At 37.6% G+C, this 16,234-nt stretch overlaps 1 protein-coding gene across 1 annotated transcript in view; it reads right to left on the reverse strand.

Moving 5' to 3' along the window:
* RSPO2 (R-spondin 2) overlaps positions 1–16,234 on the reverse strand; it is a 158,099-nt gene that overhangs the window by 63,685 nt on the left and 78,180 nt on the right. Inside the window, exon 2 of the mRNA XM_008569722.1 lies at positions 10,384–10,572. Within this exon, the coding sequence (XP_008567944.1) occupies positions 10,384–10,572 (189 nt within the window). The remainder of the gene's footprint in view (positions 1–10,383; positions 10,573–16,234) is intronic.

The raw sequence follows: 16,234 nt of genomic DNA on the forward strand, positions 1-16,234 counted from the left end.
ACAGATAGTACTCTTTTACTGAGATGTTTTTATAGATAGACTCATGAGAATTATAAGAACTAGGAGGCTATTATTCTAGAGTGCGTTATGTAATTTGTCCAAGCTCGCAAGGCTAGTTCCTGACAAAGCTCAAAGCAGAGCCCACGGTTCCTTCCAATCCAGTGTTCTTTTAATAATGTGATTTACCACAAATTGATTTCTCCCTTTAAAAGATAAACTTAAATGCCTTGAAATAATGGAATTTGAAACACTTAAACTGACCATTCATTTAAAATATAGTCAAAGAAATTGAGATTTTTCTAATATCTGAATATATAATGTGGTTTATTTTTTAAGGAACAGCATAATGAAAAGAGTATTCCACTGAAGTCAGTATTCTCAGGCATTGAGGCCACCATGCTACTAATTATGTGACTTTGGGGAAGTACTTCCTTTTTAAGCCTCAATATCCACACTCATTGGTGGTGGTAGGAGAAGGGCAGAGAGAGAAAATAGAATTAAATCTCTCCCAAATATAATGTATGTAAGTTTTAATTAGTTTAAGGGAATTTCTAAATGCCTGACACAGGCTGTGCAGGGTTATAAAAACACAATGACAATGTGTATTAATTCAACAAAACATTCTTATTTAAGAACTAATTGAAATGTGCTATTACAACTTGTTTTCTTCAGTACAGTGCCAAAGTTCGCAATATACCAAATCTCTTCATTCTGTACACTAAGTTCAGTGTATTAAATAGAAAAGAATCAACTGATCATCACCATGTATGCTAGTTCACCAAAAGAATAATAAAGACATTGAAAAGGGTTGTCACATGATAAACAGTGGTCTACCAGGTTGGTCCATTGTACCACCACCTTCCTAGATAACACATTTAGCATCTCATCAAGAAATTTGTTTATCTTTGCATGATTCTAAATGCTAAAAGTAGTAAATAGGAATGTCTAAATGTAAAAATATATTTTTTATATTTATATAAAATTTATACCTTATCTGTTCCATAAATTTATAATGCAATTGCTCTTTAGAACAAAACTGAAAAGTATTCCAGGAAATACACAGTCCAATAACAAAGATCACAGAATGACATTAGACGCACATTCCACTATCAGATCTACTACATACTAGTTGGTGATTTTGAACAACCTCTTTATCTCCTCTAGGCCTCAGTTTACTTTCTTTTAATAGCCATGTATCTACTGCATGAGCTGTTGAAAGGATTTAGCCCCCAAGAAAGTTCTAAATAGGTCTTCATCAGTAGTAGTAAACACACAGTATCTGACACAAAAGAGCAGCTAACATCCCTGAGCCTTCACTCCTACTCTCAGAGACCCCAAGCCACCAGGGGCAACTCAATCATTCAACAACTATGTATTGAGCACCTATGAGACACCAAGTCCTTGGATAGCTGACCTCAGTCAATTAAACTGTGGCCATGGTGAGACCAAGCCTTTGGATACAATCCCCTAAAACTTAAATCAATTGACAAATGTTTTGTTTTATCCCAGTCATAGATACATTAATATATAGCCACCTATTTTGCGGAGATGAGTTTTCTTCAGAAAAAAGGCAAAAAGAATCAAGAGACTTAGGATGATATAGTGTCTCAGTTATCTCCTAATAGTGGGACAGTAGGGCCATCCCCATAATTCCTCTGAGGAACAACTCCCTAACCTTACAAAGTTATGGCCAGGGTATTAACCAGCTGGAAGTACTTCTTATATAGTGATATAAATCCACTTCGGGACAAGAGCTTTCTCCAGCTGGCAGGAGCCTGTTAATCCAGACTGGACTCTCCAGCCAGGTCCCTTTTTGGGAAAGAAACTAGCACAAAAGAATGCTCTTTCAAAGAGTGCCAATTAAAAGACCTACCTGTCCCAGCCTCTCCACAAAGGAGAGAAAAAAAAAAAAAGATAAGAAGGAAACAGATTCTAAAACTTATTCAGTGATAAGTTTTTTGTTATTCCCCGCCCCCCCCCCCACCAAGAGAAGCTGCATGGTATGGTTTTAAAACATGGGCATTAGAGTCAGAGAATCCTGGATCCCATTCCCAGCTCTGCTTCATACTGTGTGTCCTTAGGTGGGTTTCTGAATTTCTCTGAGCTTGTCTTTTCAATGGTGAAGTGTAAATGTTTACCAACATTATAAAGTGAAATGTAAATGTTCACCTACATCATGTTATTAAGGAAGTATTAGAATAGCCATTTCCACCCAGAGTTTGAGGAAAAGGGCTTGTTCTGGAATGTCAAAAGGCAGTAACTTCTGGAGGCATTCACAGACTCACAGAACGTTAGAGCAATGATCTCATACTCTTCCTAGTTTTTAGTGATGAGGTCACTGGGGCTCAGGGACTATGTAGCTCATCCATGGTCAAAGAATAAGTTAGGGCACCTGTCGCAAAATAAAAGTTCCAATCCCTAACCTGGAAGCCAGTTGAGGACAGAGCCAGGACTCTTCCTGAGCAGTCCATTCCTATCTCCTGCCCATTCACACTCCCCTCCTCTTCCTTTCAAAGTATGACACAAAATAAAGGTTGACAATGTTTCTATTCACGTAGAAGGTGTACATCCATCAGAATCTTTTGTCAGAACCTTTATCAACACAATCAAAACAAAAGAGAATAGATTAGATTCTAAGATACTGAGACTCCATTCTACATTAGAATACTATATGTGCCAGAATACATCAAGTAGTGGGAATCTTAAAGGAGGAGGAAGAAATGTTATGAGAAAGTGGGGAAGAGAGAAGGGAGTCAGGGGCAGAGAGAGGCAGGAGCAACAAAGCCTGTCCTGAAAGCCAGTGTATTCTACCATATTCTCTGTGATCAGCTCAGTAGAGTGCATAAATGGATATATATGTGAACGAGGGATGTAGGGAAGGAAACACATTTTCTCCCAATATTCTCATAGGCTTAGTGGGTACTAAAACTTGTCTTTCACTAAATACAGTCTTCTAGTCCACAACTGGCAACAGATGAAGACAACATAACTATCATGCTGTGGCAGTGATTGTCAAAGTCCAGTCTCTGAGCCAGCCATGTCGGCATCACCTGGGAACTTGCTAAAATGCAAGTTCTCGGGCTCCATCTGAGAGCTACCAAATCAGAAACTCTAGGGATGGGATCCATCAATCTGTGTTTTAACAGGTAGTTCCAATGCACACTTCAATTCAAGAACTACCTTACCCCAGCATGGAGAGATTTTAAGCAATATATATCAATTATGAACAATTCCTGTCTTTGTTAATGATAAAGACAAGATAACAGACAAGAACGTGTAGTCCACAGTAGAGGAGGGAAGACTATGACCAAGAATGAATGCAGGTGGAATAAAGGTTGGGGCTGGAGGGATAAGAAGGACAGATACCTAACCCAAGCATCAAACTGCAAGAAGTTGCGCACAATGATTCCATTTGCCATTCACTTGGATGGGGAAATAATTTTCCCAGCATATGTGCCTCTGATTAAAGAACTCTTGAATACTAGTTTGCCACAGATATGATATAGCAGTTTCATTTCCACCAGAATCAGGCTTAACCCTATAGTAGTAGTATCCTGGTAAGCATTTAAGCATAATAAATATTCCTGTTAATATACGTATATATAATCAGTGTTAATAGGAGATATAAGATGTGACAGGATAGCAAGGAGATCCTAACTGGACTTTATCTGAAACACACTCAGGTTAACTCTCTAATGCACACCTCTCCACAAGCGTGTCACCTCAAATGCAGTGTTTCTAAACTTAAACTCTTTTCACTGCCAATCGAAACCAAACTCAACATTAATTAAGCTCAAACCTACTTCATGTTTATGTTTTCTTTTAGCAAATGTCACTAGTATTTGTACAATACTTAAAAGCAAAAACCTGCAAGTCAACATGTGCTTTTCCCTGTCACCTCCATGTCCAATGAATCACCAACTTCTGTGAATTCTACCTCCTAAGCTCTTGAATCTGCCTCTTCCTGTCCATCTCAAGTGCCATTGCCTTAGCTGCAGTCTTCATTTCTGCCCTGGGATTAGAGGAACAGCCTCCTAATCTGTCTCCAAACTATCTCCCTGTTGCCACCAGATGAGATTCTAAAACAAGAAAACTGTGTCTTCCCACCTTGTAAATCTACCATTCTCATCTTCTGATTCCATTCTTCAAATTTTATGTTCCAACTCTCAGCTGACTCTGCTATGAATGTCCTTTACCTTCTTGTTCTAATGCACCCTGAGATAGAAGGTGCTCATTTTCCCCAGGTTTGGGTTTCAGGACACACCTCTGGGTTTCAAGCCACTCTCCAAGGTTTCAGACCCCTCCTCTAAGCTCTCTCCTAGAGGAAAGTTACTGTTGCTTGTTGGACATATTTTCAGCACCAACACAAGGAAATTAAGACCACAAAGGGCGGACTTATGCAAATCCAGTAGCTGAGCCTGTTTGGTAAAAGGAATTTACACAGGCTTATATGACACCAGTGATCGAGCATGCCCAGTGGGAAGGGAGTTTAATCCTTTGAATTATCTTCCACTAAGGGTGCTATAGAGTATAGAATATTCTTGAATAGGTTCAGTGCATGTGATAGAATCTGACCAATGAATATGCCCTCAAAGGAGCCAACTGATCTGAAGTTTGTTAAAGTGTCTTGTTTCTACCTTTTATATAAATGAGTTTATCAGTGAATGAGAAAGATAAAATATGAGTTAAATATCAACTAACAGCATTAGAGGCAATGGCAGCTTTTAGTGTCTGTTACTATATACATATACACACACACAGCATGCCTCAAATGGTTACTGAATTGGTTTTCATAAGTATGTTTGAACTTTATTATAAGCTTCATACTGTTCTAAGAAGCCAACTCAGCCAACATTTCGTAGAACAAGTCTACCTTCAGAAGAAAAATTGCTTTACTTTTGGCATCTTACCTCTAGTGAATAGAAAACAGATGAGCAGGTTTCACTTTTAGGATTTTTAAAACCACTATTGCTTAAAATATAATTTTCTATTGTCAAGCAATAATCTCTTTTAAAAAAGAGATATGGTTACACATTCTAAGTCTGTGACCATTTTTCCAATTTAAATCTTTCTCATCCTCTGAATGGAATACAAGTATCATTGCAATATATGCAAAGTGTCTATGAAAGAAGCAAATAATTAGTATGAAAGAACCATGGTAATTTAAAGTCATATACTAAGGGGGCCGGCCCAGGGCTCACTCGGGAGAGCGTGGTGCTGACAAAACCACGTCAAGGGTTAATAACCCCTTACCGGTCATCTTTCTTAAAAAATAAATAAATAAATAAAAAGAAAGTCATATACTAAGAATCAAAAAGGAATTTTCTACTTTCACTTTGCTTCACAGCAGTTTTGCTAAATAAGCACTTCCCGCTTGTACTAGATAAGTAATGATTTCCTCCACTAGGTAAACTCCAACACTGATTGCATTCACTTACAATAAGTATAGCCATAGCAAACCCATTCTCACACATAGATCCTCTTTCCAAGGCTGATTTACAGTCACTGCTCTCCTTTCCATTTCTGAGAAAAGGGATTAACATAGCCAAAATGAGCTTATTAACCCCTGCCTGGGAATGTGTAAGGAAGACTGCTTACCACTGAGTTATTGCTGAGATGACTATGATACCAGTTTGCTTGGGACAGTCCTGGTTTACACCCAATGCCCCTGCATAGACATTAATAGCAGCCCCTTTCACTTGCCAATGTCCCAGGTTGAGTAATACATTATCTGGCCAGCCTGTCTATACACAGTACATACAACACTAGCTTCAGAACTTGGAATAAATACCTCGATCCATCCACACTTCTTGCCTTGTCTTCCTTGTGCACTTACAGTCTGGAATGAAAAATGCACAGGACAGTTGTGTACTCAAACCCTTCCTATAGGTAGTCTAAAGCAATATGAACAGGAATCCATTTCAAGGTGGACCCTATCCTATGGAAATTCATAAACTATGAGAGACATTACTAAGTGGCCCAACCCACATATTTTAAGGACAAAACACATATTTGCAAAAATTTGCTAGTCTACTCATATTTTTTGGAAGTTGCATACCTCTAGTTATTAACCTGAACAACTTCATAAAACAGAGGTAAATAAAAATTTCCTCTAAGCCTAAATATTTCTATTTTTACTCATGACAAAACCATTCACCCAGTCTTATCTAGAAATATTAAAATCAAATGATTCTCACTGTGCAATTACAAAGTCTCAAAGATTCTATTCTAAAAGCCTCTGGAACTCATTACCCACAAACCTTTCATCAGAACAAGATTTTTCATCTGCAATTGTTACAACAGTGTTCCTCTTCTTATCCTTCTCCAACTCATCTCCTCACTTCTGCTAGATCTACCTTAAATAAAGCAATCACTTTAGTCCACTGCCTGCTGAAGACCATCAAATAATATCCAGACTTTTTTGCCTGGCACTCAAGACCTTTTTTTTTTTTTTTTTTTTTTTTTCTTTCCTTAGTAACATCTTTCATTGATTTTGCAAGAGAAAAAAAAAATAAAAATTTTACAGTTAATGCCTGTACAGCTTTTCCCCTCCTCCTAAATTGCACAGTACATATGATTATAAACATTGACTGAGATTGTAGAAGTGTGTGCAGCTCAAGACCCTTATCAGTTACACTCCAGCCTCCCTTTCCACGCTCAATTCTAACCACACCTCCCATTAAGCACATACTATTCAATGGTTCTCATCCAGGGATGATGTCGCTCTCTTAGGAGGTGTTTAGAAATGTTTGAGAGACTGAGACTAGACCCCTACATTTCACCACATACAAAAATAAATTCAAAATGGATTAAAGACTTAAATGTAAAACCCAAAACTATAAAACTACTAGAAGAAAACATAGGGGAAATGCTTTACAACATTGGGCTGGACAAAGATTTTTTAAATAAGACCTCAAAAATACAGGCAATAAAAGTGAAAATAGACAGATGGGATTACACCAAATTAAAAAAAGCTTTTGCACAGCAAAAGAAACAGAGTAAAGAGACAACCCACAGAATAGGAAAAAATGTTTGTAAACTATGTATCTGACAAGGGGTTAATATCCAGAATATATACGGAATTCAACTCAACAGCAGAAAATAAAAATTAAAAACAAATTTTTTTCAGTGGGCAAAAGACCTTATTAGACATTTCTCAAAAGAAGATATTCAAATGGCCAACAGGTACATTAAAAAAAAATGCTTAAGGCCGGCCCGGTGGCGCACTGCTGTGGTGCGCCACTTGGGAAGCGCGGCGGCGCTCCCGCCGAGGGTTCGGATCCCACATATAGACCGGTTCCCGCTCACTGGCTGAGTGAGGCGCGGGAGCAACACCGAAGGCTGCGATCCCGTTGCTGGTCCCGGTCCGGGGGCGACACTGAGGGTTGCGATCCGTTGCCGGACACGGAAAAAAAAAGACAAAAAAAAATGCTTAACATCACTAATTATCAGGAAAATGCAAATCAAAACCACAATGAGATACCATCTCACTTGACAATTAGACTGACTTGTCAAAAAGACAAAAGATAATAAGTGTTGGTGAGGATGAGGTGAAAAGGGAACACTCCCACCCTGGTGGTGGTGAGATAGGAGGTGCTCAGGCCCCTGGGATTGGGTTTCAGGCCACTCCCCTAGGACTCAAGCCCTGCCTCTGAGTCCTAAGCTATGGTAGCCTGTAGCACCTATTTTCAACACGGGTGTGTGGAGATTGAGATCACAGGAGGCAGACATCTCAGTGTCCAAGCACGCTCAGTAAGAAGGAGTTTATCCTCTGAATGATCTCTCACTGGAGGCTCCAGAGAGCACCTAAAATATTTTAAGCGTATCTGTTGCATGTGGTGGAATTTGACCAATGAGCATGCTCCAAAAGAAACCAACTGAGCATGTGCAAGACTAGGTTACATAACTGGGAACCACCCCCTTAGCTGAATATTCATTAGATAGCATGAATATGTATAGATAGCAAAACTATAAAAATCGAATCCAGGAAGAAGGCAGTGCTGTTGCTCACTCTCTGGACCCAGCCTGCACTTCACCTATGAAGTGTGTATATCTTACTTTTTATGTTAACTTGCCTTTAGTGGGCTGCTCTTCACTGAGACCGGTCTGCACTTTGTCTGTAAAGTGTGTATTTCTTACTTTTGTATTAAACTTGCTAAGGCTCCTGCTCAGTCTCTGGAGCTAGGCTGCATTTTCCCTGCGAAGTCTGTATTTCTTATTCTCTTACATTAAATCTGTTTTCATTTCTTGTGATTCTGCCCTTGAATTCTTTCCCATGGTGGAGTCAAGAACCTGGGAGAGGATGGGGTGGATTGAGGCCAGTTATCTGACCTCCCCAGACCCTCTCCCTGCAGTATCTGTGGGACTGTAAATTAGTACAATGACTATGTAAAACAGTATGGAGGTTCCTCAAAAGTTTAAAAACAGAACTACCATATGACCCGGCAATCCCACTACTGGGTATATACCCAAAGGACAGAAAATCACCATGTCGAAAAGATATCTGCACTCCATGTTTACTGCAGTTCTGTTCACAATAGCCAAGATATGGAATCACTCTAAGCGTCCAACAACAGATGAATGGATAAAGAAAATGTAGTATATACACACAATGGAGTACTATTCAGCCACAAAAAAAGAGAGAGAAAGAAATCCTATCATTTGCAACAATATGGATAGATCTGGAGGACATCACATTAAGTGAAATAAACCAGACATGGAAAGACAAATACTGTATGATCTCACTCATATGTGGAACCTAAAAGAGAGAGAAATAGAGAGAGTAAATATCACAGAAACAAAAAGAAGAACAGTGGCTACCAGAGACTGGGGGTGGGGGAGGAAGATGTTGGTTAATGGGCACAAAGTTAAAATTAGGTACGAGGAATAAGTTCTGGTGTTCTACTGCACAGTAGGGTGACAATGCTTAATAGTACAGTATCGTGTATTACAAAATAGCTAGAAGATAGAATTGAGTATTGTCATCATAAAGAAATGATAAATGCATGAGGTGATGGATATGTGAAATACATTCAGTTAGTCGTCATACAACATATATGTATTGAAACAAATTGTACCCCATAAATATGTATAATTACAATATCCCAATTAAAAAAATAAAATTTTAAAAAAGAAAAAGAAACATTTGGGGACTTGTTTGCTTGTCACAGTGGCTTCAGGCCACAAAGGACATTTAAAGGCAGGAACCAAAAACACCAATGTCCAGCAATGTAGGATAAGTCCCATGAAACAGAACTGCCTTGCTAAAATGACGGAGAGCACTGCAGGTGAGACTTGTTCTCCAAACACGTTTTTACATACAAGCGTACTTCAAGAAGTTCGTGGAAAAGCAGAATTACAAAATAATATAATGTTTCCAGAAACTTTCTGAATACCCTTTGTATATGTGGTTTATTTTTTCTAGAATTTACTTAATCAGCTCCCATTAGTTTTGCCTCCTTCCAAAATAATATTGTCTTTGGATGATGCAATTCAAACTCCCTTATCTAAAAGACCATCTCAGTCAAATAGTCATGTAAAAAGTGTGTTAACTGCCTACTGACAGAGCACTTAATCTATTAAGTTATGATTAAATAGCTACCCATTTGTCATTTCACTCCATGGTTCCCTTTTCCTTACCCCCTCTATGCCCTAAAATTTGAGCTCCGTAAAGAAAGGGAAATGTTCCTTTGTTTTCTCATTTTTTTAACCCCAGTTTCTACTGTTGACCTAGAAGATGAGAATCATTCTATAAGTGATTTTTAGACTAAAAGAGGAAAACTTACACCCTCATTCCTTTGTACAAAATGCCATTCCTTGACCTTTTTTATACTTGTTAAAGTTAGGACTCAATTCTTTGAAATAAACTAAACATTTTAGTTACATATTTATCAGTAATGATGCTTTAAAGAAACCTAAATTGCATATATTTAATTGCAGGTTAGACTAAAGCAGGTATTATAATCCCAGGTAAAAGGGAAAAGAAACTATAGAAACTATGGTCAACCAGAGAGAATATTCCCACTATAAAATATTTAAATTCCTTTTTGGTTTGTTTTGTTGGCTTGTTTTTGTTGCTGCTGTTGTTTGTTTTTGTAAGTACTAAGTATTCCTTACAAAGATTTGCCTAACAAGCATGTGTATGAGATCCTTGTGATGAAAAAATACTTAAGTAATCAAAATAAATAAAAATGGTGTGACTATGTGGTATGCTTCTGTACAAAACATAAAATAAAAGTGCTCTTATCCTACCCCACTTGTTTTTGCAGGTTTGAGCTTAGGCTATTTCTATAGCCTATTACAAACAGACCTTTTGTTCAGTCAGAATTTTCAAGTTAGACAAAGTTGCACATCCAGTTAAATAGGGCAAAGTCAAATGCTCACTTGCACATCTGTTCATATCTGGGGCCCGGTGTCCATAGTACCCCGATGGGCAGGAATGCAGGCACTCTCCATACTGGCGCATCCCTTCTCTTCGAAGGAAGAAGAACAACTTCTGTTGACATCGGCTGCACCCATTGTCCTTTGAACAAGACAAACAACCCTTGCAAATGGGATTTGATACATAGCTAGCTGTAAAAGAAAAACAAGAAATATGAACATGATCAGACTTCTGGTCAATACACCATGCTGAAAGGACATATGCCTCTTGTCTTTCTGCTCTACTCAAATAAAAATACTAAACAAAATATTCTCACCCCCACGCCTGCTCCCACAAAGACCGGTTATTGCTCAACCAAACTTAGAAAAAAAGAAACTGAGAGGCAGAGTTGAAGCCAGAGCTAAAACTGAATGCCTCAAGGGGAAGTTAGAACAGACAGAGATAGAACTTATGGCAGGGTCCTGAATCCAGTCCAAGAAACATGTATGTAAAGAGTTGACACTTAGCTCCCTTTATGTAGCCTGCAGCTGTGAGGGCTGTTTGTTCATGACAAATACTACACCCCCCCCCCCACTCCAACTGGCCAGAGAGAATTCCACCCTTGTTTTGAGGACATGAGAGGGGTGATCACAGGAAAGAGAAAACATAACTCATGAGACATGAGAACCCCATGCCTGCAAGAAATCCAAGTATGGGACCCCAATTCAAATTATCATTGTAGTATGGGGTCCCTAAGTCAAGCAGTTAACATAAAAGCTTGTCCAGATCCAGGAAAACTTAACAAAGAAAAATAATACAAAAATACTCTCTACAAATATTCTATAATCCTGAGACCTGGGACTTTCATGGAAAACTACCTTAATATCAAAATGAACAAATCACATGAACAAGCAAATACCCATGAGGAAGAGTGATCAATTTATCAGTAAGAAGGAAAATTCATACCTAAAGAACCAGAAATAACAGAGCATTCCTAAAGAGCCTTAAAAATAAGTATCTACAAAATATTTGAAGAGATAAAGGACTACAGATCACATTTTGAAAAAGCAAGAATATGCAAATTTGAATAAAATGAAAATTCTAAGACTGAAAAAAAATTCTATAGACAATGATAGACTAGAATAGAGTGGCACAACTGGAAAACAGAAAGAACAGCAGCACAAAGCTAAAAAGGTAAGAAGAATGTAAGGAAAAAATGAAAAGGTGTCAGGACATGACTAGTAGGTATCACAGAAGAATGAACAAGATACACTATTCAAAGAGATCATGGCTGATCCGTTTCCAGAATTAAAGAAAGACATGAGTTCTTAGATGAAAAATTGATAAACTTGGGCAGATGAGTAAAAGTAAGCTTGTGTCTAAATATAGCATATTTATTCTAAAGATTAAAGTCAAGCCAGAGAGGAATAGCAGATTACCTTCATAAAAATAAAAATGACAACTGATTTCCAATCAGAAATATTGGACAGTGGGATATTATCTTTAACATGCTGAGGAAAAGTGATTATCAAACTATAATTCTATAAGCAGTTAAATTATGTTTAAGAATGGGAGCAAAATAAAGATATTTTCATCCAAAACGAAGGCAAGAAATTTATCAATAAAAAAGCATTCACTAAAATAATAAACTGTGTATAATGGAGAAAATAAAATGGAACCCAGAAGGGATTAGAACGCAACAAGCAATAGTTGTCACGCTAATTGACAAATATGTTTGTTGGTTTATCTATAAAAGTATAGATTTTTTTTAAAAGTGCTTAATTTTCAGGATTTAAAATAAATATTTTATATTCAGTAGTAAAAACATGAAAGACTTGAGGGGAAAGACAAAGTTAAAGCATTGAGAGTTTCTGCATTAATAGTGAGGAAGACCAATATCAACGAAAGTAAAATGTACTTTCTGTGACTTTAGGGTACTGACTTCAAAAACAGTAATAGGACATATAACTTCTAATATTCCAGTGATGGCTACAAACAGAAATAATAGAAGAAATATGAGCAGGAAGAAACAAATGTCTATGAACAGAATAAACAAATTGTGGTATAGTCATACAATGAGTTTTAGTCAATGTTAAAAAGGATTAAAATACATATACACACAACATGTATGAAATTCATATGCATTATGTTGATCAAAAGAATCCAAACACACACAAAGAGTATGTTCTGTATAATTTCATTTATATTAAGGTCAAGGACAGGTGAAGCTATTCTAGGGTGATAGAAATAAGAACATGCTTTTGAGAGCTGAGGACTGATTGGAAAGGTGCACAATAGAAGGTCTGGTAGGGGAGGGTACATCAGTTTCCGTGGGCTGCCATTAAAAATTACCATAGTTGGTGGCTTGAACAACAGAAATTTATTCTCTCAATTCTGGAGACTAGGATTCTAAGTCAAGTTTTCAGCAGGGCCATGCTCCCTCTGAAGGCCCTAGGTGAGAATCCTTTCTTGCTTCTTCCAGCTTTGGGTAGTCCCAAGCATTCCTTGGCTTGTGGGAGCATCACTCCAACCTGCCTCCACCTTCTTACAGCCTTCTTCTTATGTACATCTGTGTGTCCTTTTCTGACACTTATAAAGACACACTCATTGAATTTAGGGTCCACTTGAATCTCATTTGATTTTATCTTCATCTTTACCTTAATATATCTGCAAAGACTATTTCCAAATACACTCACATTGTAAGGTTCCAGGTGGACTTGAATTTGGGAGGACACTAGTCAATCCACTATAGAAGGTGACAAAAATGTTGTATATCTCAACAAATTATATATTTGCAAAACTCATAAAATGAAACTGCATTGAGTGCTGCAATGAACACTGGGGTACAGGTATCAGTTCAACATGATGATTTCCATTCCTCTGGGTATATTCCTAGCAGTGGAATAGCTGGATCATATGGTAGATCTATCTGTAATTGTTTGAGGAACCTGCAAACCATTTTCCAAAAAGGCTGCACCATTTTTCAGTCCCACCAATAGTGTAGGAGGGTTCCTTTTTCTACCCAACCTCGCCAGCATTTATCATTCTCAGTCTTTTGGATATTAGCCATCCTAACTGGAGTGAGATGAGATAGTATATCAGTATGGTTTTGATTTACATTTCCCAGATGCTGAGTGATGCTGAGCATTTTTTCATGTGTCTGTTGGCCATTCGTATGTCTTCCTTTGAGAAATGCCTATTCAGCTCCTTTACCCATTTTTTAATTGGGTTACTTGGTTTTTTTGCTGTAAAGTTGTTTGAGTTCCCTGTATATTCTGGATATTAATCCTCTGTCAGATGTGTATTTTGCAAATATTTTCTCACACTCTGTTGGTTGTCTTTTAACTGTTGTTTCTTTTGCTGTGCAGAAGCTTTTTAGTTTGATGTAATCCCATTTGTATTATTTTTTCCTTTGGTTGCCTGTGCTTTTGAAGTCGTATTCATGAAGTCTATACCCAATCCTACTTCCTGGAGTGTTTCCCCTATGTTTTCTTTAAGAACTTTTATTGTTTCTGGGTGTATATTTAATTATTTAATCCATTTTGAGTGATTTTGGTATATAGTGAGAGGTATGGGTCTAGTTTCATTCTCCTGCATACAGATGTCCAGTTTTCCCAGCACCATTTACTGAAGAGGCAGTCTCTTCCGCAGTGTGTAGACTTGGTGCCTTTGTCAAAGATCAGAGCACTATTTACAATAGCCAAGAGTTGGAACCAGCCCAAATGTCCATCATCAGATGAGTGGATATGGAAAATGTATCCACTACACAATGGATATCTACACAATGGAATTCTACTCTGCTTTAAAAAAGAATACTACCATCCGAAGCAACATGGATGGACTTAGAAAAAATGATATTAAGTGAAATAAATCAGGCACAGAAAGAGAAATACCACATGTTCTCACTTCTTTGTGGGAACTAAAATTAAATAAATACACAAACAAATGGGGAGGGGTCAGGGAAGAAGACACAACAATCACAATTCCTTGAACTTGTTAAGACAACGAGTGGGGAGAGGGTGGGGGGGAGGGAAGAATCAGTAAAGAGACATGAAAATCAACTACATTGTATATTGATAAAATAAAAATAAATTAAAAAATGAAACTGCATTTATGTAAGTATTATACCTGTACATTCTAATTAATATGCATAATTTATAAGTATATTATATCTCATTTTTAGAGCAAGAAAACAAAGGGATAGAAAGGCTATACCTTAACTTCAGGATAATGTAATTACTTATGACTACATCTTTTTTGAAAATTTGATAAATTATATTAGATGCTCACCTATATATTTTATGTTTCAGTTTTTTTAACAACAGAAATATCCTATGGGAGGGACAAGTCGAGGAAAAATAGCACTAAGTAAATGATGAAAAAGCATCTAAAAAAATCAATATATGAACATTATGATGTTCACTACATCTAATAATGAAAAGGGTAACTTAAAAGAAAACAAAATTTTTTTCTAGACCTGATATAAAAATTAGAAATGATACAATCTGAAATACCAGTATAATTTCTAAAATATGAAAAATTCATGTAACTTTTAGTTTTTTGCTATACCAAGCAAGGTCATAAATATAACAGGATACATGAGGTCACACTGACTTCATTTTATTGGACTAACCCAATAAAGAAAGAATTAAGAGAGAAGAAATAGAAAACTCATCAATTATTAAAACATAGCTTTGAGACTACATCCTATTTGCCCTACGTATAATCTTTACTGCATGTAAAACTAATAATATCAAGCAATAAGTGTTCAAACGAGCAGCTAAACAAAGTATATTGTAGACCACATCACTCCTTTACTTATAATGATCCAACAGCCTATATATTTATGGCCACTTGTAGCAGATCTATACAATAGCCCTCCCCTTATCTGTGGGGGATGCATTCCAAGACTCCCAGTGAATGCCTGAAACTGAAGATAATACCAAACCTGACTGCCAATCAGAACACGTGTCTGTTCATGTCCTCCGCCCACAAAATTAATGCCTTTTCCATCTTAACTAAGCACTTATCAGGCACCATGGCTGTAACTTTTCCAGTTTGAGGTGTAACAGCAAAACTAGGATGAATCTCTTTTTTCCTTCTCCACAGTTTCATGGATAGAAGATTCATTCTCACCATGGATCTCAGCAATCTCAGCATGTGACTTTTTTCTTTCAAGTCCAAGACTTTCACGTTTTCATTAAAAGAAGCAATTTATGACGTCTCTTCGGCATATCCAAATTACCAGCATCACTACTCTTGTGCTTTAGGGCTATTATTAAATAAAATAAGGGCTACTCATTCACAAGCACTACATTACCACAAAACTTGATCTGATAACTGGGATGGCTACTAAGTGGCTAACACATGGGGAGCACGTGCAGCTGGATCCACTGGACGAAGGGACAATTCACTTCCCTGGCAGCATGCAAGATTGCATCATGCTACTCAAAACAGCATGCAAATTAAAACTTATGAATTGCTTATTTCTGGAATTTTCCATTTAATATTTTCAGACTTTGGTTGACTATGGGTAATTATAACTGCAGAAAGTGAGACTGCAAATATGGGAGGACTACTGCAGAGGTTTTAGTTCCACAAGATTCTCTCCTTTTGGGGCCGGCCCGGTGGCGCACTGGATAAGTGCGCCGCTTGGGAAGCGCGGCGGCGCTCCCGCCTGAGGGTTCGGATCCCACATACAGACCGGTTCCCGCTCACTGGCTGAGCGAGGCGTGGGAGCGACGCCGAGGGTTGCAATCCCATTGCCGGTCCCCGGTCCGGTACGGGGGCAACACTGAGGGTTGCGATCTGTTGCCGGACATGGAAAAAGACAAAAGACAAAAAAAAAAAAAAAAAAAAAAAAAAAAAAAATTT

Source organism: Galeopterus variegatus, unplaced genomic scaffold (genome assembly GCF_000696425.1).
Source record: "Galeopterus variegatus unplaced genomic scaffold, G_variegatus-3.0.2 Scaffold28, whole genome shotgun sequence".
Classification (NCBI taxonomy): Eukaryota; Metazoa; Chordata; class Mammalia; order Dermoptera; family Cynocephalidae; genus Galeopterus; species Galeopterus variegatus.